The 27,368-nt window shown below is 37.3% G+C and overlaps 2 protein-coding genes across 2 annotated transcripts; one reads left to right on the top strand and one right to left on the bottom strand.

Moving 5' to 3' along the window:
- The first annotated feature begins 607 nt into the window (after window positions 1-607).
- On the top strand, window positions 608-17,154 carry LOC130411782 (protein mono-ADP-ribosyltransferase PARP14-like). The gene is given in 15 exon segments (XM_056736661.1): window positions 608-729; window positions 6,833-7,063; window positions 7,222-8,037; window positions 8,161-8,391; window positions 8,550-9,365; window positions 9,489-9,719; window positions 12,534-14,419; window positions 14,527-14,635; window positions 14,850-14,999; window positions 15,096-15,158; window positions 15,274-15,456; window positions 16,009-16,215; window positions 16,308-16,707; window positions 16,709-16,769; window positions 16,771-17,154. Coding segments are annotated over 15 exon segments (5,553 nt in total). The 5' UTR covers window positions 608-674; the 3' UTR covers window positions 16,885-17,154.
- A 3,875-nt stretch (window positions 17,155-21,029) lies between these two features.
- hrh2b (histamine receptor H2b) lies at window positions 21,030-22,776 on the bottom strand. The gene is made up of 2 exons (XM_056736045.1): window positions 22,156-22,776; window positions 21,030-21,371 (listed from the first exon to the last, which is right to left on the bottom strand). The coding sequence occupies exons 1-2, from the start codon at window positions 22,774-22,776 to the stop codon at window positions 21,030-21,032; spliced, it is 963 nt and encodes a 320-aa protein (XP_056592023.1).
- Window positions 22,777-27,368: the final 4,592 nt, after the last annotated feature.

The following is a 27,368-nucleotide window of genomic DNA, read 5'->3' as shown; positions in this document are numbered from 1 at the left end:
TCAAATTGAAGGTGAGCAATCCAGAGGATGTAGAGAAAGAGCCAGACAACAGCAAACAGCTGGTAAGAAAGGTACAGTATGGGTATTTTTTCAAAATTCAATACGATTAGGGATTTCATGACCATGTTGTTATATTAAAAATATGAAAGGTGAAGTGTGTCATTTCCAAATAATGCGTCGCCACGTATCTGCTTGCATGCAAACTTGCAAACTCTGTATTTTTTGCCAAAATGTTGAATTAATATGACTATAAATACTTCTTTGTGTTGTTTCAGACGATGCAGGCCTCTTATCAACAACCCAGTAAGTCATCATATGGACTTTGGTTTATATATTTTACTGCTTAGGTGTAACCTTGCTGTAAATGCTGATGTACTTATTTTTTTTACTGTAAAAATATCTTAAAGTCTTATTAATGTACAATGGTTTTATTTGTTTGGTTTTACCTTTAATGAGACGTTGCCATGTCAATATTGCTTGCTATTTAATACATTTAATTTGTCACTTTTACTTTGCCTAAAGAGCAAAATGTCCCTACGGGAAGTAAACTGGATGTCAAGAACCTTCAAGAGTCATATTCTGTGGTTCTGGAGAATGTTTCAGATGAACTCAGCAAAAATGTTCTGGCTCTTTTGGTGGAGAATGTCAGCGGTGTTCCTGAGAAGGACTTTAGCATGGAACTAATACCTGAATTAAACACAGCAGTTTTGACCTTTAATAACCCCAGTGGTATGTTTTTTAATGTTTTTTATATGTTATGATAGGTCTTTCATATTTGAACAAAATTCATACTTATAGGAGCTATATGACATGGCTTAAACGATAAACTAGTGTAAACACTATTTAATGCAAAAACGAGCTGTTTTGGTTCCCCTATTTGGTTGATAAGCGCAATTGTCGGTTCTAAATATCGTAAATTTTTTCGCTGTATAAGCTTCCACGTGGGAAGGGCAAGGCACATGAATTTGTTGACTAGGCAGAAACCGCTGTTACATCATGTCTCTTCATAACTCTGCATGTACTAAAGCACTCTTTTGGCTCCGCGGATTATACTACTGGGCTATACTAATAGCTCAAACTAGATGCTGAGGTAGCAGTTGGTTGTCAGCCGTTAGCGCATAGCGTGCTAGCTACATAGCAGCTATCTTGCTAATTTTAGCTACATATCACATTTGCAGTCTTCCAAAACACAACGCATGGACGTGAATGTGTGTAGTAACCGAGGTAATTCATTTTCTGTAGTTATATTTTGGAAACACATTCGCAACCAGGCGTTGTGCTATGTGTAATGGGTGCCATCAATAACCCACACTCAACTCGCTATGGGAATACAGCCTAGCACAGTAACTATTTATATTGACAACATTAGTCTAAGAGCACAAACTAAGAAATCAGCAGATTTTGACCATAAAACATTTATTGTGGTTTGGAAGTCATCATTTACAAGCATAACACTAAATTTGTGATGAGGCACGATCAGGCTATGTAAGCTATTGAGACCCGGCAACATTACATAAATTGTGAACCAGTAACGTTAGTGCAGCAATAAACAACCTGAGCACAGCCAAATTGCTAATAAGCTCAAAAGTACAGGACATTAAATTTTTTTTTACATATAAGACTTTCAAATCCAATAGCAGGAAGGCTAACGTTAGGTATCCTTCGGTTTTTCACCGCGGTCAAGCCAGCCGCAGTTTGAAAATAGACGGTCAAGCCAGCCGCAGTATAGATTAATTTTGCGCGCATACTTAGTAAACTACGGTAATTTCCAGAAACACCGCTTTTAAAGCTTTATTTAAATGCGGATCGTCTGTGTTGTCTTTTACGTTTAGAATATGTCGTTTTTGTAGAAATGTATGTATTTTTTTCGGAATGTTTGCATTATATGTAGACTAAAGTAGGCCTACTTAATTGTAAAAACAATGTCTCCGTCTAAAACTAGCCTATTATTATTGACCATTGTCCTGCAAATAAATCAGTTTATCCAATTCAATTATTTGTCTAATATCTATACTCCTACGACAATTAACCATGATTTTTATTTGATCAAAACAAGTTTAGTGGTTTTAATTCACGATTTCTAATAAGTTTCACAAACGGATGGTCTCTTCCTGTAGGGGGCGTCCCACACTATATACACACCATATATGGCCTCATTTTACTGTAGCATTTGGGAGAAATGCTCATTTCTCAACTTTAAATCCCTATAGAAACTTCATTTCTTATAAGTTTCACCACAGGATGGTCTCTTCCTGTAGGGGGCGTCCCACACTATATACACACCATATATGGCCTCATTTTACTGTAGCATTTGGGAGAAATGCTCATTTCTCAACTTTAAATCCCTATAGAAACTTCATTTCTTATAAGTTTAAAAAAAGGATGGTCCATTCCTGTAGGGGGAGTCCCACACTATATACACACCATATATGGCCTCATTTTACTGTAGCATTTGGGAGAAATGCTCATTTCTCAACTTTAAATCCCTATAGAAACTTCATTTCTAATAAGTTTCAAAATAGGATAGTCTCTTCCTGTAGGGGGAGTCCCACACTATATACACACCATATATGGCCTCATTTTACTGTAGCATTTGGGAGAAATGCTCATTTCTCAACTTTAAATCCCTATAGAAACTTCATTTCTAATAAGTTTCAAAATAGGATAGTCTCTTCCTGTAGGGGGAGTCCCACACTATATACACACCATATATGGCCTCATTTTACTGTAGCATTTGGGAGAAATGCTCATTTCTCAACTTTAAATCCCTATAGAAACTTCATTTCTTATAAGTTTCACCACAGGATGGTCTCTTCCTGTAGGGGGCGTCCCACACTATATACACACCATATATGGCCTCATTTTACTGTAGCATTTGGGAGAAATGCTCATTTCTCAACTTTAAATCCCTATAGAAACTTCATTTCTAATAAGTTTCAAAATAGGATAGTCTCTTCCTGTAGGGGGCGTCCCACACTATATACACACCATATATGGCCTCATTTTACTGTAGCATATGGGAGAAATTGTCATTCTTCAACTTTAAATGCCTATAGAAACTTCATTTCTTATAAGTTTCACCACAGGATGGTCTCTTCCTGTAGGGGGCGTCCCACACTATATACACACCATATATGGCCTCATTTTACTGTAGCATTTGGGAGAAATGCTCATTTCTCAACTTTAAATCCCTATAGAAACTTCATTTCTTATAAGTTTAAAAAAAGGATGGTCCATTCCTGTAGGGGGAGTCCCACACTATATACACACCATATATGGCCTCATTTTACTGTAGCATATGGGAGAAATTGTCATTCTTCAACTTTAAATGCCTATAGAAACTTCATTTCTTATAAGTTTCACCACAGGATGGTCTCTTCCTGTAGGGGGCGTCCCACACTATATACACACCATATATGGCCTCATTTTACTGTAGCATTTGGGAGAAATGCTCATTTCTCAACTTTAAATCCCTATAGAAACTTCATTTCTTATAAGTTTAAAAAAAGGATGGTCCATTCCTGTAGGGGGAGTCCCACACTATATACACACCATATATGGCCTCATTTTACTGTAGCATTTGGGAGAAATGCTCATTTTTCAACTTTAATCCCTATAGAAACTTCATTTCTTATAAGTTTCACCACAGGATGGTCTCTTCCTGTAGGGGGCGTCCCACACTATATACACACCATATATGGCCTCATTTTACTGTAGCATTTGGGAGAAATGCTCATTTCTCAACTTTAAATCCCTATAGAAACTTCATTTCTTATAAGTTTAAAAAAAGGATGGTCCATTCCTGTAGGGGAAGTCCCACACTATATACACACCATATATGGCCTCATTTTACTGTAGCATTTGGGAGAAATGCTCATTTCTCAACTTTAAATCCCTATAGAAACTTCATTTCTTATAAGTTTAAAAAAAGGATGGTCCATTCCTGTAGGGGGAGTCCCACACTATATACACACCATATAATTTTTTGAGTGGACCTAAATACATATTTTTATAAAAGTAACATTCAAATCTGCTTTGCTTTTGTATGATTTGTGTATGTTTGATGTCTAAATGTTCTAACAACACAAACAATTATAACATTTTAATGACGAAATTGGTGAAATTATAAGTAAATACCCTTTAAAGTAAAAACAATTGTAATAAATTATACATGTAGTATAGTATAGCACTTACATTAACATTAAGTATGACGTTAACATTAATTAAAAAAAGATTTAAACCCCTTTCAATATATATATTTTTTAATTTCTCCTCCTTACAACACAAACCATGAAACAAAAAGGTAATTCAGATGTTAAAGGTTCTTCGTGGAACGATATAGACAAAACGATTCTTCAATGACATCATGATTATTAGGGTGTGTGGAATGCCCCCTACAGGAAGAGACCACCCTTTTTTTAAACTTATAAGAAATGAAGTTTCTATAGGGATTTAAAGTTGAGAAATGAGCATTTCTCCCAAATGCTACAGTAAAATGAGGCCATATATGGTGTGTATATAGTGTGGGACGCCCCCTACAGGAAGAGACCATCCTGTGGTGAAACTTATAAGAAATGAAGTTTCTATAGGGATTTAAAGTTGAAAAATGACAATTTCTCCCAAATGCTACAGTAAAATGAGGCCATATATGGTGTGTATATAGTGTGGGACGCCCCCTACAGGAAGAGACTATCCTATTTTGAAACTTATTAGAAATGAAGTTTCTATAGGGATTTAAAGTTGAGAATTTAGCATTTCTCCCAAATGCTACAGTAAAATGAGGCCATATATGGTGTGTATATAGTGTGGGACGCCCCCTACAGGAAGAGACCATCCTGTGTTGAAACTTATAAGAAATGAAGTTTCTATAGGGATTTAAAGTTGAAAAATGACAATTTCTCCCAAATGCTACAGTAAAATGAGGCCATATATGGTGTGTATATAGTGTGGGACGCCCCCTACAGGAAGAGACCATCCTGTGGTGAAACTTATAAGAAATGAAGTTTCTATAGGGATTTAAAGTTGAAAAATGACAATTTCTCCCAAATGCTACAGTAAAATGAGGCCATATATGGTGTGTATATAGTGTGGGACGCCCCCTACAGGAAGAGACTATCCTATTTTGAAACTTATTAGAAATGAAGTTTCTATAGGGATTTAAAGTTGAGAATTTAGCATTTCTCCCAAATGCTACAGTAAAATGAGGCCATATATGGTGTGTATATAGTGTGGGACGCCCCCTACAGGAAGAGACCATCATGTGTTGAAACTTATAAGAAATGAAGTTTCTATAGGGATTTAAAGTTGAAAAATGACAATTTCTCCCAAATGCTACAGTAAAATGAGGCCATATATGGTGTGTATATAGTGTGGGACGCCCCCTACAGGAAGAGACCATCCGTTTGTGAAACTTATTAGATATCGTGAATTAAAACGATGGTTAATTGTCATAGAAGTATAGATATTAGACAAATAATTGAATTGGATAAACTGATTTATTTGCAGGACAAAGGTCAATAATAATAGGCTAGTTTTAGACGGAGACATTGTTTTTACTATAAAGTAGGCCTTTTTTAGTCAACATAAATTATAATGCAAACGTTCAAAAAAATACATAAATGACTACAAAAACGACATATTCTAAACTTAAAACACAATATATAATATTTAGGAGACACACAGACGATCCGCATTTAAATAAAGCTTTAAAAGCGGTGTTTCTATAAATTACCGTAGTTTATTAAGTATGCGCGCACAATGAATCTAGACGGCGGCTGGCTTGACCGTCTATTTTCGAACTGCGGCTGGCTTGACCGCGGTCTTTTTTCAACCCGTTGCTTCTTGCAGATTGCGTTGCCGAGTGTAAGTCCGTCAGATATTGATTTGTGTCCGATCACCCTCTCTCTTTTCCTCATTGTTATATTTGCTGGCTCTACCATGGTGATGGTTTGGAGACTTGCGTTGAACTAGATCATTTCGTCTTATTGTTAGCTGTTGGCTGACTTCACCCAGGCTATCAGTAAAATGTGACATATGCCGTAAAGCAGGTAGGGCTTGTAAACTTACCCGCACACCAAAGTTACAAGTGTGATTTTCAAAAGATAGAGGGCTGTTTAGGTAGCAACAGCAGTACAATTCGTCCAGTTAAGACTTGTCCTACCACTAAATCATTTTAGAGAGATTTTTTTAAGATCGAAAAACGTCTCGTTGTTGCTTTAAAGGAGTCATATGAAAGAGCTAAAACAAACATTATCGTTTGTTTTAGATGTAATGCAATGTGTATACAAGATTTTAGGTTAAAAATCACAGTATTTTCCACATACCGTGCTTGTTTGAATTTCCTCTTTGCCCCACCTCTCTGAAACGCGCAGATTTTAACAAAGCTCATCGCTCTGAAAAGCGAGGTGTGCTATGAATGGCCAGTTAACCAGTGCGTTGTGTTTGGTCGAACACTGCAAGTGTGTGACAGAAATGTGACGCCTTTTACCATATTTGGAACATCAAGTTCTAAAGCAATTGTACTGACAGTACTGGCTTGCGTATACATTTGGGCGGTCTTAGTCAACTTCTACCATGAACTGACGTAGATTTGTGGGGTCGTGGTCATATGAGGCGTTTCAGGCAGGTCTGGGTGAGCGTTTGCTTTTAGATAGAAATCATCTGTTTTTCCGAAACTACATTTTTTGCAATTTTACTCGTCTAATACATGCCAGGGGAACTTATATAGCACACCAAAAACACAGAGACATACGTATTTGTGTAATATGGCCCCTTTCATATGTTAATAAAATGTATGTCTCCACTAAACTGTGTAAAATAACATTTATAACAGCTGTAGGAAAGTTTCTTGAAGAGAGCCAGACACACAAAAAGTTCCAGGACTATGGTCTGAAGGCCTGTGCCCTGGAGAGAAGCACATGTGTGCGTGTGGAGAATCTTTCAGCTGAGGCCAATAATAAGATGCTGCTTGAGCTGTATTTTGAAAAATGGGGCGGTCCAGTAGAAGAAACCATCATAGTTCCATTAGAGCAAGCAGCCATCATTACCTTTACAAATGAAGAAGGTAAGTAAAATCTCAAAGTTGGCATCCTTTTGTGCAGCCAGTGACCTTTAGTGAACCTACTTAAAGACCATTCTCCTTTCTTTTACGCTGCCGTTTTGTTCCAGTTTTTACCTTAAGAGCATTTACATAATTTCCATTGCATTTTCATTTTTTGTCAGACAAGGATAAGGTTTTGAAGATGGAGCATAAGATCAGCAATGTTCCAGTCAAGATCTACCCCTACTATAAATCCCTGGACACAGCCTTGTATGGCAACAACAGACCAACATTGAAGCTGCCTGAACCCATTACAGTCAGTGTACATCCTGCCATCAGGAAGTTCCTTCTCAAGAAAAGCCTAATTTCTTCTATCAATGATAAGATGAGCAAACAATTCTGCCAAATAGACATGGACAAACCTGAAGTTCTGCTCAGTCCTGATCCAGCATTGCTGAAACAGAAAGGTTTAACCAAAAGACACATTGATTGCTGGGCAAAGAACGCCTCAGACGCCTTTAAGACCATTATATCCAACTATACCGCCTTTGAGTTGCCAGTGTTGTACCATGTGTGGACCAAAGCGGAGAGTGATATCAAGGGACTGGTCACAGATCAAGTTTTTATATATATGGATGCGTCTAAAGGGGCCCTCACAATGGCTGGTGCGACCCATGACATAAATGGGCTGAAATCTGTTGTGGGTAAAATGTTGGATCGAGCATCGACTCAAATGGAGAGCGAGAGGAACAGCATCACAAACGATGTGAAAGTGACACCTGCTGTTCACTCTCAAAATTCCGCTCCATCTGGAAGTGAAGCAGAGGCAAACCTTCAAGGGTCATATGCTGTGGTTTTGCAGAATGTTTCAGTTGAAACGAATAAAGATGTTTTGGCTCTTTTGGTGAAGAATCTCAGTAGTGTTCCTGAAAAGGACTTTAGCATGGAACTTATACCTGAATTAAACACAGCAGTTGTGACCTTTCATAGCCCCAGTGGTAAGATTTATTATGTTTGAAAATTATTATAATTAGTTTCTTACTATATATGTTTACAGTAATTTTAACATGTTCATAAAATTCATGTCATCAATACTGTCTGTACAATTTTTTTTCTAAAAGCCGTAGGAAAGTTTCTTGAAGAGAGCCAGACACACAAAAAGTTCCAGGACTATGGTCTGAAGGCCCGTGCCCTGGAGAGAAGCACATGTGTGCGTGTGGAGAATCTTTCAGCTGAGGCCAATAATAAGATGCTGCTTGAGCTGTATTTTGAAAAATGGGGCGGTCCAGTAGAAGAAACCATCATAGTTCCATTAGAGCAAGCAGCCATCATTACCTTTACAAATGAAGAAGGTAAGTAAAATCTCAAAGTTGGCATCCTTTTGTGCAGCCAGTGACCTTTAGTGAACCTACTTAAAGACCATTCTCCTTTCTTTTACGCTGCCGTTTTGTTCCAGTTTTTACCTTAAGAGCATTTACATAATTTCCATTGCATTTTCATTTTTTGTCAGACAAGGATAAGGTTTTGAAGATGGAGCATAAGATCAGCAATGTTCCAGTCAAGATCTACCCCTACTATAAATCCCTGGACACAGCCATGTATGGCAGCAACAGACCAACATTGAAGCTGCCTGAACCCATTACAGTCAGTGTACATCATGCCATCAGGAAGTTCCTTCTTATGAAAAGCCTAATTTCTTCTATCAATGATAAGATGAGCAAACAATTCTGCCAAATAGACATGGACAAACCTGAAGTTCTGCTCAGTCCTGATCCAGCATTGCTGAAACAGAAAGGTTTAACCAAAAGACACATTGATTGCTGGGCAAAGAACGCTTCAGACGCCTTTAAGACCATTATATCCAACTATACCGCCTTTGAGTTGCCAGTGTTGTACCATGTGTGGACCAAAGCGGAGAGGGATATCGAGGGACTGGTGACAGATCAAGTTTTTATATATATGGATGTGTCTAAAGGGGCCCTCACAATGGCTGGTGCGACCCATGACATAAATGGGCTGAAATCTGTTGTGGGTAAAATGTTGGATCGAGCATCGACTCAAATGGAGAGCGAGAGGAACAGCATCACAAACGATGTGAAAGTGACACCTGCTGTTCACTCTCAAAATTCCGCTCCATCTGGAAGTGAAGCAGAGGCAAACCTTCAAGGGTCATATGCTGTGGTTTTGCAGAATGTTTCAGTTGAAACGAATAAAGATGTTTTGGCTCTTTTGGTGAAGAATCTCAGTAGTGTTCCTGAAAAGGACTTTAGCATGGAACTTATACCTGAATTAAACACAGCAGTTGTGACCTTTCATAGCCCCAGTGGTAAGATTTATTATGTTTGAAAATTATTATAATTAGTTTCTTACTATATATGTTTACAGTAATTTTAACATGTTCATAAAATTCATGTCATCAATACTGTCTGTACAATTTTTTTTCTAAAAGCCGTAGGAAAGTTTCTTGAAGAGAGCCAGACACACAAAAAGTTCCAGGACTATGGTCTGAAGGCCCGTGCCCTGGAGAGAAGCACATGTGTGCGTGTGGAGAATCTTTCAGCTGAGGCCAATAATAAGATGCTGCTTGAGCTGTATTTTGAAAAATGGGGCGGTCCAGTAGAAGAAACCATCATAGTTCCATTAGAGCAAGCAGCCATCATTACCTTTACAAATGAAGAAGGTAAGTAAAATCTCAAAGTTGGCATCCTTTTGTGCAGCCAGTGACCTTTAGTGAACCTACTTAAAGACCATTCTCCTTTCTTTTACGCTGCCGTTTTGTTCCAGTTTTTACCTTAAGAGCATTTACATAATTTCCATTGCATTTTCATTTTTTGTCAGACAAGGATAAGGTTTTGAAGATGGAGCATAAGATCAGCAATGTTCCAGTCAAGATCTACCCCTACTATAAATCCCTGGACACAGCCATGTATGGCAGCAACAGACCAACATTGAAGCTGCCTGAACCCATTACAGTCAGTGTACATCATGCCATCAGGAAGTTCCTTCTTATGAAAAGCCTAATTTCTTCTATCAATGATAAGATGAGCAAACAATTCTGCCAAATAGACATGGACAAACCTGAAGTTCTGCTCAGTCCTGATCCAGCATTGCTGAAACAGAAAGGTTTAACCAAAAGACACATTGATTGCTGGGCAAAGAACGCTTCAGACGCCTTTAAGACCATTATATCCAACTATACCGCCTTTGAGTTGCCAGTGTTGTACCATGTGTGGACCAAAGAGGAGAGGGATATCGAGGGACTGGTGACAGATCAAGTTTTTATATATATGGATGTGTCTAAAGGGGCCCTCACAATGGCTGGTGCGACCCATGACATAAATGGGCTGAAATCTGTTGTGGGTAAAATGTTGGATCGAGCATCGACTCAAATGGAGAGCGAGAGGAACAGCATCACAAACAATGTGAAGGTGACACCTGCTGTTCACTCTCAAAATTCCGCTCCATCTGGAAGTGAAGCAGAGGCAAACCTTCAAGGGTCATATGCTGTGGTTTTGCAGAATGTTTCAGTTGAAACGAATAAAGATGTTTTGGCTCTTTTGGTGAAGAATCTCAGTAGTGTTCCTGAAAAGGACTTAAGCATGGAACTTATACCTGAATTAAACACAGCAGTTATGACCTTTCATAGCCCCAGTGGTAAGATTTATTATGTTTGAAAATTATTATAATTAGTTTCTTACTATATATGTTTACAGTAATTTTAACATGTTCATAAAATTCATGTCATCAATACTGTCTGTACAATTTTTTTTCTAAAAGCCGTAGGAAAGTTTCTTGAAGAGAGCCAGACACACAAAAAGTTCCAGGACTATGGTCTGAAGGCCCGTGCCCTGGAGAGAAGCACATGTGTGCGTGTGGAGAATCTTTCAGCTGAGGCCAATAATAAGATGCTGCTTGAGCTGTATTTTGAAAAATGGGGCGGTCCAGTAGAAGAAACCATCGTAGTTCCATTAGAGCAAGCAGCCATCATTACCTTTACAAATGAAGAAGGTAAGTAAAATCTCAAAGTTGGCATCCTTTTGTGCAGCCAGTGACCTTTAGTGAACCTACTTAAAGACCATTCTCCTTTCTTTTACGCTGCCGTTTTGTTCCAGTTTTTACCTTAAGAGCATTTACATAATTTCCATTGCATTTTCATTTTTTGTCAGACAAGGATAAGGTTTTGAAGATGGAGCATAAGATCAGCAATGTTCCAGTCAAGATCTACCCCTACTATAAATCCCTGGACACAGCCTTGTATGGCAGCAACAGACCAACATTGAAGCTGCCTGAACCCATTACAGTCAGTGTACATCATGCCATCAGGAAGTTCCTTCTTATGAAAAGCCTAATTTCTTCTATCAATGATAAGATGAGCAAACAATTCTGCCAAATAGACATGGACAAACCTGAAGTTCTGCTCAGTCCTGATCCAGCATTGCTGAAACAGAAAGGTTTAACCAAAAGACACATTGATTGCTGGGCAAAGAACGCCTCAGACGCCTTTAAGACCATTATATCCAACTATACCGCCTTTGAGTTGCCAGTGTTGTACCATGTGTGGACCAAAGCGGAGAGGGATATCGAGGGACTGGTGACAGATCAAGTTTTTATATATATGGATGTGTCTAAAGGGGCCCTCACAATGGCTGGTGCGACCCATGACATAAATGGGCTGAAATCTGTTGTGGGTAAAATGTTGGATCGAGCATCGACTCAAATGGAGAGCGAGAGGAACAGCATCACAAACGATGTGAAGGTGACACCTGCTGTTCACTCTCAAAATTCCGCTCCATCTGGAAGTGAAGCAGAGGCAAACCTTCAAGGGTCATATGCTGTGGTTTTGCAGAATGTTTCAGTTGAAACGAATAAAGATGTTTTGGCTCTTTTGGTGAAGAATCTCAGTAGTGTTCCTGAAAAGGACTTTAGCATGGAACTTATACCTGAATTAAACACAGCAGTTGTGATCTTTCATAGCCCCAGTGGTAAGATTTATTATGTTTGAAAATTATTATAATTAGTTTCTTACTATATATGTTTACAGTAATTTTAACATTTTCATAAAATTCATGTCATCAATACTGTCTGTACAATTTTTTTTCTAAAAGCCTTAGGAAAGTTTGTTGAAGAGAGCCAGAAACACAAAACGTTCCAGGACTATGGTTGGAAGGTCCGTGCCCTGGAGAGAAGCACATGTGTGCGGGTGGAGAATCTTTCAGCTGAGGCCAATAATAAGATGCTGCTTGAGCTGTATTTTGAAACATGGGGCGGACCAGTAGAAGAAACCATCATAGTTCCATTAGAGCAAGCAGCCATTATTACCTTTACAAACGAAGAAGGTAAATAAAATCTCAAAGTCGGCATCCTTTTGTGCAGCCAGTGAGCTTTAGTGAACCTACTTAAAGACCATTCTCCTTTCTTTTACGCTGACGTTTTGTTCCAGTTTTTACCTTAAGAGCATTTACATAATTTCCATTGCATTTTCATTTTTTGTCAGACAAGGATAAGGTTTTGAAGATGGAGCATAAGATCAGCAATGTTCCAGTCAAGATCTACCCCTACTATAAATCCCTGGACACAGCCTTGTATGGCAGCAACAGACCAACATTGAAGCTGCCTGAACCAATCACAGTCAGTGTACATCCTGCTATCAGGAAGTTCCTTCTCAAGAAAAGCCTAATTTCTTCCATCAGTGATAAGATGATCAGACATTTCTGCCAAATAGACATGGACAAATCTGAATTTCTGCTCAGTCCTGATCCAGCACTGCTGAAACAGAAAGGTTTAACCAAAAGACACATTGATTGCTGGGCAAAGAACGCCTCAGACGCCTTTAAGAGCATTATATCCAACTATACCGCCTTTGAGTTTCCAGTGTTGTACCATGTGTGGACCAAAGCGGAGAGTGATATCAAGGGACTGGTGACAGATCAAGTTTTTATATATATGGATGCGTCTAAAGGGGCCCTCACAATGGCTGGTGCAACACAAAACATAAATGGGCTGAAATCTGTTGTGGGTAAAATGTTAGATCGAGCATCGACTCAAATGGAGAGAGAGAGGAGCAGCGTCACAGAGGTTATGGAGGTGACACCTGTCATGTACTCTCTGCTTCAACAAGACGGTCTGCAAAATGCCCTAACTGCTTCTCCACAACTGCATCTTGACTACGACAAGAAAATAAATAAATTGCATTTGTCAGGCCTTCAAACAGAAATTCTCACCATCAAGAATTGGGTCCTTGAGAAGAAAATAAGTATGAAAAAGATGCCTTTAAAGGTTGATCGTTCAGTACTAGAGTTCTTGAGATCGTTTGATTGTGATGAGATGTCTAAAGACCTGTTTTTAGCTAAAGGAATAAGTGCTGTGTACACTGTAGAAAATGAAGATCTTGTTTTGATTGGAAGCACACGACAAGCCCTTTCTGAGGCAGAGAAGAAGTTGAATACGGTTCTTCAGTCTAAAGACATCATTGTTGAAGATAAGGCTGTTCTTGCATTGCCACAGTGGCAAGATCTCCATAAACAACTGCAAAGTTTATACAATACATCCAAGAAGAGGATAGTGTTGATAAATCTTTCACTGCAAAGAGATAAAGTAATAGTGTCTGGATTCAGAGAACCAGTAGCAGAGGTCAGCCGCAACTTAGAAGACTTCATTGAGAAACACACTAAAGTTGATGAATTGGTTCGTGTTAAGTCACATGCAGTGGTCGAATTTATGAAAGAGAGAAAATCAGATGACTGGCAGCATTTTATGAAGTCTGATGAGGTGACAGTGGGTTTTGATTCCATAAGACCCAGGATCAAACTTTCTGGAGAGCGCAGGTTTGTCCAGCCAGCTATGAGTTTCTTCAAAAAGATGGCGGATGCTCTGTACACGGACACGCTGATCATTAAGAAGGCAGGAGCAAAGAAATTCTTCAAGGAGGAAGGTAGATATATGTTGTCATTTTTACTGAAGGAAAAAGGATTTGTGATTGTTCTCCAGGAAGATCACATGCTGGACGAAGAAGAGGAGGACGATAAAGGCAAAGATAGACGTAGTTTAGACAAACGTAGAATTAGCGACAGAGCCATTAGAAAGGAGCTTGCTGCGTTTTACCCAAAAATGAATGTCCCCCATCATAAGAAACCTCTTGGGCATGGAAGCTATGGACACATACATCACGGCTTTCATGGTCAAGGGAATCAAGGAAATAGAAACCAAAAATTTGGAGATCACAGTTATGATCATAGAAATGTTGAAAGGCAAGTACACAGAAGAAAAGAAACGGACTACACTGGTGTCAGTTCAGCGAGATATGATGGGTTGACTGTTCTTGAGACCACAGAGGAGAGACTACAAACCTTTCTGAGCAAGGAGAACATTGAGGATGCAAAGGTAAATTAATCCTGGTTTACTTCTGTACCAGCACACAAGTCAGATTTGCGTCAATTTCTATGGAGCATTTTCAATTAAACTTTGAAGTATTGTTCTGTTTTCTGCAGGCTGATGTCATTGTAAACACTACATTTGACGACTTGGACCTCAATAACGGTGCCATTTCCAAGGCACTCCTTAAAACAGCTGGGCAGCGACTCCAGGAAGAGTTCACAGGTGCCAGAATCCTCAGACATAGGATTTCAAGTCCAGTCACAAAAAGATTGCAATCACATCAACATTTTACACCTAAAACAAAACCTTTAAGAAAGCCAGCACAGACATTTGCTAACTTTTTGCATCTCTCTATGTTCATCAGTGTCTTAAGGTTTCATTGTTGTCTCTAAATAAATATAGTATGTTATCATTTTAAATTTACATTTTACATTAGGCCTCCTGGGCAAAGTCTCTACTCCCTCTCTTGGGGTCATCACTATGCAGGTGGGTCAAGTGACTCTGGAGGTATCATCAGGAGACATAACTAAAGAGAACACTGATGCCATTGTCAACTCTTCAAATCAGACATTTTCTTTGAAATCAGGTTGGTACAATTTTTATCATTTATAAGCAGATATAATGAATGTAATTATTTAGCTAGTAAAAGTGTTTAATTTAACGATTTATTTTTGACATCCAGGTGTATCAAAGGCAATTTTAGAGGCTGCAGGGTTACAGGTTGAACAAGAGTGTTTACAGACTGGTTTGTATTCCTTCAAATGTATCATTTAATCTCTACTGCTAAACATTTAGTTAAACCAGAGATGTAATTAACTGTACAGCGTTTTAGTAAAAAGTGTTTTGTTTTTGTTATACAGTAAGTGCATCAAATTTCCAGCAAACAGAGATTGTGACGTCAGCTGGGCGGCTCCCATGTGGAAACATCATCCATATTGTGGGCCGTAATCAACCATCTGAAATTAAAGATGTTGTTTTGTCTGTTCTGAAGATGTGCGAGGCAAACCAACTGTCCTCTGTTGCCTTCCCTGCTCTTGGCACAGGTAACATTTGTACATTTGTATGGTTACCATATAATTTGAGTAAAACATCAAATAATTTAATACATATTGAAGACACAAATGTACGCAGGTAAAACTTTACAACAAGCTTCAACTACAATGAATTAAACTAACAATTAAAACTTTCTTTTTGCAGCATTAAAACTGGTTACTGCATATTCAAATGAACTCATAATTTTTCTAACATAACCTTTTGTCCCAAATTTGAGCATTTTAGGGTTTTTGATGAGTTATCTTTACTATTTATTTTCATTCAACACTGTGTCTACACCGAAGAGACAATATAACACATTTGACAATAGAACACATCAGAATTCATTATATTTTCAAAAGTTGTCCACACCGGACTGAAGCGATGTGGTGCAACAATGCCATAAGAACAAGCCATGTGTCGTGCCATGCCACTTCCGGTGTAGACACATTGTTCGCACATAATATAAACAACAAATTACTTAATATAACTTAATTTTTTTAAAGTAGCAATTGAAAGCCTGTTCATCATAAAACACATTAATCATGTTTTTAACCCTTCAGGTCATGGTAGAGCAAACCCAGCAGATGTTGCAGATGCAATGGTTGATGCTGTTGTTGACTTTGTGAAGAAAGCGAAACTGTCGAGTGTAAAGCTGGTAAAGTTCCTTATATTCCAGGCGAACATGGTGACTGATTTTCACAAAAGCATGCTCCGAAGATCGGGTGAAAAATTGGAGGAGGAAAAAGGGATTATGGACAGGATAAAAGGTCATTAAATCAACAAAAGTGGCTATTTGATTCTGTTTTGATGTGTTAGGTTTAATGTAATTGATCCTTATCTGTTTCTTTCTATCACACAGGCTGGACAAAAGAACTTATGTCTTCAAACACTTCAGAATCTCCCAAAAATGAAGAGTTTGTGATCGGGGTTGAGGAAATTGAACCAGCCGTGTTTCAGCTGTGCGGAGATTCTCCACAGGACTTGAATAAGGCCAGAGACATGATCAACAGCTTGATATTAAAGGAGTATGTGAACATTCCAATCCGTGATTCGGCCATTAGTCATTTTACTAAGGAGGATGCAGAAATGCTGAGCACCATGCAGAGAGAGCTCTCGGTGAGCATTAAACATGAGAGCAAAGATCAAGACCCTGTCATCACATTGGAGGGACTGATGAGAGATGTGCACATGGCTGAAAGTCGTATTCAGGACATGATCCGTAGGGTGGAAAGGGATGAAGCAAAAGACGTGAGGGATTTAAAATCAGCACATGAAAAACTTTGATATGATGACCAATTATGACCTGGAAAAGGCCTTTCAGAAAAAAACAAAATTCCATCAGAATCAAGATTTATAATGATGAGTACAATGTTGATTTTGTTCGTCTTCGGGCTTCAAGAGGTAGTGGGTGGATTGAACTGTATAGAATAGATTAAACAGGTGAGTTTATCTTAAACTCATGGTAGTCTTTTAGACAGTGATTATGTAGTCCTCATGTACAATGATGTTTAAAAATTATTACAAGTTGAAATTTCTTGTATCGATTTTTAGATGCTCAATATTCTTTGCCTTCACACTGGAAGGAAATGATGGGCCAGACAGTTGATCTCGTAACATATTGAGTATAAAATAAAGGTTTGCTGACTGATTTAGAATGTAAAAGAGTATAAATAACACTTGATATTTGTATATAATAGAACACATCAATGTGGAACTGAGATTTTGTTTGCAAATGATAAATCAAATTCTTTAAAAATTGTAAAATATTATTGAACAATCAGTTTTTTTTCAAGTCGAACTTTTTTCGGCTAATAAAACATTCAAATTTTTGTATGTCTAAACTTATAAAAAGTATCCACTGTAATGGTTGTTTGCTGTTTTTTCTGTTATTTGTACAGTTCTGTTATAATTTGAGTAAAGATTCTTATCCGGTTAAAAGTGTTGTGTATTTGTTCAGGCATGTTCTCTCTGGTTTACCCATGCAATTTTAAAGTAAATGTTGGACCAACTTTTGTGACCTTGGATGTACAATTTTTTCGGTTTAAGTAAAGCATTTGTCAAGTGAAATAAAGAGGAAAACGGACAAAGTTTTTTCAGATGCAGATATTCAGTTTATCTTTAGATTTAATACATAAAATAAGCCTAATAAATCATCATTCTAAGTTGGGAAGAGTAAGTTACTTTATTAAGCGGTAATTTTTGATAAGACGCCAAAATTGTTTTTGTTACCTTGAGTATATGCGTTTATTAACACAACCAACTATAAATGACCATAGTTTTTTGTAGCCTGTTTGTAAATGTTAGTTAATGCCAATACAATAAACTACTGTTAATAGTTACAAATTTTATAAATGTATAAATAGATGCTGAAATTAATGTGAACATTTGTTAATTCTATAGAAGTAGGCATATTGTTAGTTTTTAGTTTACTTATGTTAACACATACAACCTCATTGTGAAGTGTTACCAGTTATCTCTGCATCTTTCTTCTGTATTTATCCATTCCATGTCTGGACTTTTGTATTCCTTACAAGCAAATGTGACACATTCAAAAATGTTGAAAATTATGTAAGGAAGGGAAGCGTTAACTCTCAATCCCAACGCGTCATGGAGATGCGTTATATTCTTTGAATTTTCTAAAATGTAAATGGTTATACATATTTATGTTATTTAAGGTTAAGTAGGAACACATTTTCACTCCCATCCTATTGAAATTTCCCTCTCGTTCCTTAATTTCGTATCAATTAAAGTTATTTTCTCTCCTCATAGCATGGTGAAACTGTGGCAATTTTTTTCTAAGATGCGTATAAAGAAAACAAAAGTTCAATAATAAAGCACTAACAATCACAAACATGATCAGACTGAAATTGAAAACTTCATTCCCATATGGAATAAAAGAGATGATCACAATATCTAATCTAATGTACATTTTCTTTGTTAAAAAAGCTTAATGATTCTGATCAAAAATGTTTGTGCACCTCATGTGTTTTATCATGTTTGTGATTGTTAGTGCTCAATTAATCGTGTATCATGTTTTCTTAATAGTAATTATTGGCTGGCAAATTAGGCCTATTATTATTTTCTTTGCACAGTCCTTCATCAGTGGCCAAAAGAAGTCATACATGGTATAGACTGTATACATGGTATAGACTGTATACATGGACCAAATTGTTGACATCTACATTCACCTCACTTCAGTTTTGGACAGGACACTCACACAGAATCACAGTAACTCAATCAAGTTTATTATGGATGTCCTTTTTCCAGATGTGGGTCCTGTGTTTAGCTCTATTTTGTAGTTTAATATGTTGATGACGTTGACCAGTTTCTTTTCTGAACTATCATAAAAACAACGAAAGCTTCTCTTCATGGCACAGGCCCTGATACGACTGATCACGTCAACCATCATGGCTTCAATCGCAGCTATGCTGGAATGAATGGTACCAGCCAAAAATCAAGTGTAACCTTTGTCCGCATTTGTTTTTTCTATTTTGTTCTGTTTTGAGCACCCTTGTTGGTACATATTTTGTTGTGGACCCAGGTTACTCAGCCTGAAACTACCCTCAACTTGATGCCAAAGGACACAAACACATACAGTTGAAAGAAAAAGTATGTGAACCCTTTGGGCTTACTTGGATTTCTTCATAAATTGGTCATAAAATGTGTTCTGATCTTCATCTAAGTCAAAACAATAGAGAAACACAGTCTGCTTCAACTAATACCGCACAAACATTATATGTTTTCATGTTTTTATTGAACACAACATGTAAACATTCATAGTGCAGGGTGGAAAAAGTATGTGAAACCCTAGAATAATGACTTCTCCAAGAGCTAATTGGAGCCAGGATTTGCTGTTCTGAAGAAGCGTTGTCTGATGTGAACCATGCCTTGCACAAAAGAGCTCTCAGAAGACCTACGATCAAGAATTGTTGACTTACATAAAGCTGGAAAGGGCTACAAAAGTATATCTAAAAGCCTTGATGTCCATGTGTCCACGGTAAGACAGATTGTCTAGAGAAAGTTCAGCACTGTTGCTACACTCCCTAGGCGTGGTCGTCCTGTAAAGATGACTGCAAGAGCACAGCGCAGAATGCTCAATGAGGTGAAGAAGAATCCTAGAGTGTCAGCTTAACACTTACAGAAATCTCTGGCACATGCTAACATTTTTGTTGACAAATCTACATTAAGGAAAACATTAAACAAGAATGGACTTCATGGGAGGACACCACGGAGGAAGCCACTGCTGTCCAAAAAAAACATTGCAGCACGTTTGAAGTTTGCAAAAGAGCACCTGGATGTTCCACAGCACTACTGGCAAAACATTCTGTGGACAGATGAATCCAAAATTGAGTTGTTTGGAAAGAACACACAACGCTATGTGTGGAGAACAAAAGGCACAGCACAGCACAGCACACCAACATCAAAACCTCATCCCAACTGTGAAATATGGTGGAGGGGGCATCATGGTTTGGGGCTGCTTTGCTGCCTCAGGCCCTGGACGGATTACTCTCATCGATGGAAAAATGAATTCCAAAGTTTATCAAGACATTTTGCAGGAAAACTTAAGACCATCTGTCCGCCAACTGAAGCTTAACAGAGGATGGAAGATGCAACAGGACAACGACCCAAAGCATAGAAGTAAATCAACAACAGAATGGCTTCAACAGAAGAAAATACGCCTTCTGGAGTGGCCCAGTCAGAGTCCTGACCTCAACCCGATTGAGATGCTGTGGCATGACCTAAAGAGAGCGATTCATACCAGACATCCCAAGAATATTGCTGAACTGAAACACTTTTGTAAAGAGGAATGGTCCAAAATTTCTCCTGACCGTTGTGCAGGTCTGATCTGCAACTATAGGAAACATTTGGTTGAGGTTATTGCTGCCAAGGAGGGTCAACCAATTATTAAACCCAAAGGTTCACATACTTTTTCCACCCTGCACTATGAATGTTTACATGTTGTGTTCAATAAAAACATGAAACGTATAATGTTTGTGCGGTATTAGTTTAAGCAGACTGTGTTTCTCTATTGTTGTGACTTAGATGAAGATCAGAACACATTTTATGACCAATTTATGAAGAAATCCAAGTAAGCCCCAAGGGTTCACATACTTTTTCTTTCAATATATATATATATATATATATATTATAAAATTATAAATCAGATAACTGATTTTATCTGAAGCAGTTTTTTATCACGTTCACCTTTTTCATCTAAACAGGTTGACAGAGTGCAGAACAGCACACATTGGAGTAACTACACAATCCAAAAGAGACACATTGAGGACAAACAAGCACAACAACAACGAGAAGCTTCTTTTCCATGGCACTGGCCCTGATAAAACTGACCAGATCAACCATCATGGCTTCAACAATGAAAATTCCATCCATGTTTTTTATCTTCCATGATGTGCAGGCTTACCCAGAAAACTTAATCACTTTCCAGGAATCAAACTGATGATGAATCTAATCATAAGAGACATTTTTGATCAACTATTTGGTAAATTATTTTGAATTATTATTTTAAGTTAATATTATTTTTTTCACATAATATCATTTATCTCTATACAAATATGGCTTTTTACATTATGCTATTTTGCCTTGAACTTAATATTCTCAATATTTTAGTCCAATTGCAGTGAAGCAGCTGGCCATATGCCTGACGGAAATCTCGATTTAGTGCTGGGTACAGAATGGGGTTCAATGCAGAGTTGAGGTATCCCAACCAAAGAACCACAGAGTGGCTGAGATCGGACGGATGAGTCTCCCTCCACATGCCTATGTATGTGAAGTAGGTAAAATAGGGGAACCAGCAGAGGACAAATGCACCAAGCACTGAGGCCAGGGTCACTGTGGCTTTGTGTTCCCGAACAGCTGCTGCAGATTGAGCACATGATGGAGTGGCTGCCCGGATACGACACACCTAGATATGTGAAGAGAAAAAAGAAAAAGAAAAGTGACAGAAATTGTTTTTAGCAATTTGAAATGAAACCTGCAGGCCTACAACGATAAAAATCCTTAAAAATAGAGCACAATATAATGTAGTAATACGAAATAATTTTCTGTATTAATATTTTAAGCTTGATTTAAAATATTGATGCATACTGTAGTGTTTAACCTTACAGTACCTCAGTAAATAATAAAGTAAACTACAGTGGTTTTTTTTACAGTTCATCAATTCACGAATATTTTAAAATACTTAAGTATGCATTAACAAAGTCTAGTAATAACAAATTTAAGTTTATGTGAAACATATATACTTTCCACTATACAAATATGGCATTTGTAACTAATTAAATTGATAAATAATAAATGTGTCGTTTGGTGTGACAAAATTTTGAAAACAGTACATTGTTCAATAATAGTAATATTTATCAAATAAAATAGCATATTAGACTATCAACTACCCCATTATGTTTCTATATTAAATGTGATTCTGCCTGTAAAAAAAGTTTTTTTCAATGATTTCTACATTAAATGTTTTATCCTATTTCAAAGAACATTCTGTGAAAATAAAATCATGAAGATCATAAGCATTGTAATATTGACTGTGTCAGGACATGTGAAATATAAAAAATTATAGTGCCAAACTTGATTGCTTGAAATCCCATAATTCGATTGTAAGAATTCAGTCTGAATTTCACAGACTGTGTAAAAAATATTTAGAAATTTAGATGTTAAAAAAAGTTAATGTTACCCAAACATACCTGCTCTCGTGCAACACAGAATATGCGATGATAAACTCCACACATGACCAGTAGAGGGAAGTAGAAGATGCCAATGGAGAACAGCAGCACATATTTGTTATTCCATTCATAGCGGCAGGTCCTGCCTTCCTCTCCCTCATCCCACATCTTCCAGTTTAGGTTCTGCACTATGAAGTCAGGTGTGTTCCAGCCTAGGTTAATGGGTAGAAAAGACACAGCCATGGAGAACATCCATATCCCTGTCAGAGTGATCGCCACATGTGACGGCGTGACTCTCCTGGGATAGCTGAGTGGGCTTGAGATTGCAAGATACCGATCAACACTGATGGCCAGCAGAGTAAGAATGGAGGCAGTGCACAGCATCACATCCAGAGAAATGTAAACATTACAAAACACTCCCCCCAGAGGCCATCTCCCATTGCGTAATTCCAGCATGGCAGAAATTGGTAGAACCAGCAAGGCCAACAGCAAGTCCGCCACGGCCAGGGATATAATAAAACAGCTATTGATTCGGTGGAGATGTCGGCTAGTGGCCACAGCCAAGCAGACCAGAACGTTTCCACAAATGGTCAGAGAGATGAAGGCCAACAGGACCACCCAGCGCAAGACAGTGGACATCATTGTTCTCGACTAAATAGCTCAGAGTTTTTTGTCTTCCTGCCTCAACAGTTTAGTTCAGACACAAATCCATGCCTCATCGATTTTTATTAAAAATTAAATGGAGCCATTTGAAGTTCCTTTCTGTGGAAGTGAGATTTTGATGGACAAAACCTATTGTTTATTAAGCTTAACACCATTATTATACCCCATATTCCAGTCCAGAGACATTCCTAAAAGAAAGAAAACAGAGTTACTTTAAAATTAAACGCATAAGCTAGGTTGAGCCCTTATTAACATTTGCCACAAATCTTTTAATCTAAATGAATTCAGATGAGACAAATGGCATCAGGACACAGATGGCAGACATGTTAATAAGAGGTAATTTTAACCATTACTATTTTGAAACTTATGTGTTATAGCACAGAAAAATGTTAATGAATGCTCTTGTCTGATATGCTGTGGTATTATGTCTTCTGGAAGGTCACCAAAATAAATTTAATGCAAATTTAAATCTAAATTGAATGCAAATTGAATGCAAAACTTTGGCCCCTGTTTACTGCAAGGACAAAAAGCTCATAGTCATACGTAAGACCTTAGAGAATAAGATAAAAATAGAAGTATTTGCATACTTCATTTGGTTTCTTAAAATCTATTTTTGCAGTCCCTTCAATGTTCATGTGGAGAATAATTTATTGTGGTGCTTGAACCATAGTTGTTTCTTGGTTACAATTAAAGTTATTGTTTATATTTGTCTGTAATATTGACATGAAGTCAAAAAAGTGCAACAAGTTCAGATCCGTTTGGGTTTTTTGATACATCCTCATTAAATAAGTGGAATTGATTCCATCACCCATGTAAAGGGATAATAAGGAATATCCCTCCACAACATTGGGACTGAGAAGTTCAAGATAATCATTTTTATTTTGTATAATTTCATTTAAATGGTTGCTGCTGATCCTTCATAAAATCCAGTTGGCTTTACATCAGGCCCATTTGGGAGCCACAATAATTGTATCAGTGGTAACTTATCGGGGAAAATGGGGCATAAATGACATAATTTACAATAACCCACTTCCAGCACTGATAAGTGAATAATCTTTTACCACCACAATGGTTTTGTAAAAAGCCATGGACTAATTTTAAAAGAAATACATTTACATCAATGCGAAACCAAACCAACATGAACAAATTGATGAACTGTGTATATTGTGCTATGCAAATAAATGTTTTAATTCAAAGTGGTTTATTAGTGTGTATCACTACTTAAAATGAAGGGTCATCCAAATATACAAATGCTGTCATCATCTCACCCTTCGGTCATTTCAGACCTGTATGACTAACTTTCTTCTGCAGAACACAAAAGATATTTTGAATAATGTGGTTAACTACACAGCGATGGTACCCATTGACTTGCATTGTTTCGTGTACATACAATAGAAGGGAATGGGTGCCACCATTGTTTTGTTACCAAGATTCTTCAAAATGTATTATTTTGTGTTATGCAAAAGAAAGTAAGCCATACGGGTTGAAATGACAAGAGGGTGAGTAAATGATAACATAGTTTCCATTTTTTGGAGAACTTTCACTTAAAGATTCCCTATCTCCTAACCATTCTCTTGTTACCACAGGAAAGTGTTTACACAAGAACAAGCATTTCCATTTTACATAGGTCTAAAAATGGCAGGTTGCGAGGTTTGCTCACAAAGATTATTGCAAGACAGAGGTAAGCCAATAGCGACGATACAATTAAACACTTTACTAAGCATTCTTTGCAGTGTAGAAACATGGGTTGAATAAGGTTTCCATGAACACCACATAATGTTATATAGCATATTTTATAATTATTTGCTTTGTGTCCACTAAGATGTCAAAAGATCAGATTTTTTCTCATACACAGGTGAAACAAATATCATTTTACATGCCATTTTCTTTTTTACATGCAAAGAAGATTGTGCAGTGCACACATTGAATCATCTTCAAATAAATGAATGATCTGAGGAATATCTCCAATATTATTCACTTGATTAACAGTAAATCAAGAGTCTGCCAGGAGAAGAAAAAAAACAAATATTTATTTTACACCACCTGGACTATCAATCTAATCTAATAACAAACCACATGCAAAATTAAAAGCCTAAATATAAGACAATGTAAATGTACCGAATATCCATTCACAATTTATAGAAACAAATGCAGATGACAGATTCTTGGTGTGTGGTCTCACGTCAAACAATTCTTTCTGCATTCCATCCATCCACTGTTTAGCGTCTTGGCTTTGAATTACGAATAGGACAGCAATCTGCAGATTTTCCGAAGCATGAGACACATGCTCAGCCATGTATATGACATCTTGAACATATTCTTAAAACAATAAAGATACTAAAAGGGATCTTGCCAGTAATGCCATTTAAGAACCATTTTTGGTTATTCTCAATCCAGCCTTGGGTCAAAAAGGGATGAACCCAACCATGGGTTGTAAATCAATGTGGAGTTGTTTCAACCCTAAATGGTGGGTTGTTTTAACCAGTTGTTGTGTCAAATCCTGGGTTAGTTTAACCCAACTGTTGAGTTTGTCCCTTTTCGAACCTATGCTTAGAAAAACAAATAACAGCCTGACAAAGAACATTTTACGAACCGTTATTTCTAAGAATCACTCTTCTAACTTCTTTAACATTTGAATGTTTAAAATGGGTCATAGAAGGCGATATTTTCATTATATGTTGAACTTGTGGATTTAAAAATAAAGCTTGTCCTACTGTTATATTAGTGAAAGTCCATAGAACTCACATTCTGCACGTGGATCACAGTCACAGTGTTGAAACTCCAGATTCCTGTATGAGTTGGTATTCACACTGCTTGTACAGTATGATGTCCCATACTTCTGTGTTTCTGCCCCCTTCACCTCTTGTCCACTCCCTCTCTGCCTCTTGATTTACAATCTGTTATTTCGTCTTTATCTTATCACTAAACACTCTACCTTATTTCTGCTTTTCTCACGGTACAACATGCTACTGTTTCGGACTGTACTGTATGCAGCTTTGATGTCTATGCAATGAAATCAACATTTACAATCAATGGGTAATGGAGCAATTATTGCTGGGGATGGCGCCAATGTATACTGTCTATAACAGAGAAGCTACAGTCTGTGACATAATGTTATAAATATCATCAAGTGTAAAATCTGTAAGTCTCTGGGTTTAAATAAGTATACTTTATTTAAGGGATTGTGGGGGTCTAATGAACAGGTTGACTTTAATAATTTCCGTGAGCACAAATCTTAATGGTAGAGCATACAGTAAATTTATATTCAAGAGAATTGTTTGTTTGTAATTTTAGAGCAACAGTTTGGTCAGTGCCCTTTTCCATTCCAACATGACAATATCCCTGTGCATAAAGTTTCAAAAATAAATTATTGATTCTGTTTTGTGTTAAAGAACTTGACTGGTCTGTATAAAGCCCAGACCTGAACACATTTGAGCCTAACTCTCATCACTTGTAAATTGTGAATATGGCTTCAGTAATTTCAGAATCCCTTTCAAAACGGTTACAACAAAGTTGGTCCTTTAATATGGTGTGGTGTGGTATGGTATAGCATAAATATTGGTTTTGATTGGCATAAATTGAAAAGATAAACATGTTTATTGGAATGGGGCTCCTCAATACTTTTTTCCATATATAGTTACTTTTACCGTTTTATAAAAAATATATATATACTGTTGGTGATTTGATGATTTTTTCACAAACCCCAAGGGTTTTTTAAATGAAAAATTCACATAGGCTTCTCACAAAAGCCTTTCAAAAGACATATTATGTGTTCACACATTTTTTTCTCATGTGAATTTGCCTTTCTATAAGGGTCTTCATTAACCCTCCCCCAAAATTATGCAACCCACATAGTTTTGCTTTACATTTTTCTAGTTCTGATAACTCTTCTCACAGCATATGTTTATGCATAAGAAAAACTGTCAGTTAGAGATTTACGTATTGCTTACGCACTGCACATTCTGCTTACGCACTGCCTATGCGCTATTATGTTCTGTTTGCGCACGTGGTGTGTTTTTAATCAAAATGATAAGGATTACACACACACACATCCACAACAGTTTTGCAAGTTTGCTAATTATTAGTTGATAAGGTGTTTGACATCAGCCTTAATGATTGACAGTCTGGTGATGAATTCTTGTGATATGTTTATTTTATCTGTGTAATTAGGTGCATGCAGTGTGAACTGATAAGAATTGAGGCATATGATATGAGTTTTATGAGTCACAAAAGTGCTGAAATATATTCCTAAAGTGAGTGTGCTAAAGGCTAAACAACAGATGTTGCTGGTGTTGATGATGCTCGACATGAGAAGATTATCAGCATGTCACACTTATTAACTCTGTAGATCTACAATACAACAGAATCAAGGTGTCAATAACACAAATAAATTGAAACTCAAACTTGTTTTCCCTTGTGTCTATAAATAAATAAACAAAGGAATGAGAAAACAATGCATTTATATAAAGACTAACATACCTTTATACCACAGCACATTTTCATTTGCGCGTTTACAGTTGCTTTTATCGTTCCAAACATTATGTAGATCTTGCTTGTTTTACAGCGTATAA

This window comes from Triplophysa dalaica, chromosome 22 (assembly GCF_015846415.1).
Source record: "Triplophysa dalaica isolate WHDGS20190420 chromosome 22, ASM1584641v1, whole genome shotgun sequence".
Lineage (NCBI taxonomy): Eukaryota > Metazoa > Chordata > Actinopteri > Cypriniformes > Nemacheilidae > Triplophysa > Triplophysa dalaica.
This window is presented reverse-complemented; position numbering and strand designations above follow the sequence as displayed.

What these genes read in the sequence shown, in the direction of transcription:
- hrh2b (XM_056736045.1), bottom strand. Translation starts at nt 22,776, where the DNA reads ATGATGTCCACTGTCTTGCGCTGGGTGGTCCTGTTGGCCTTCATCTCT. An exon ending in TCTGTGTTGCACGAGAGCAG is followed by an intron (nt 21,372 to 22,155) that starts GTATGTTTGGGT and finishes TCACATATCTAG; the next exon opens with GTGTGTCGTATCCGGGCAGC.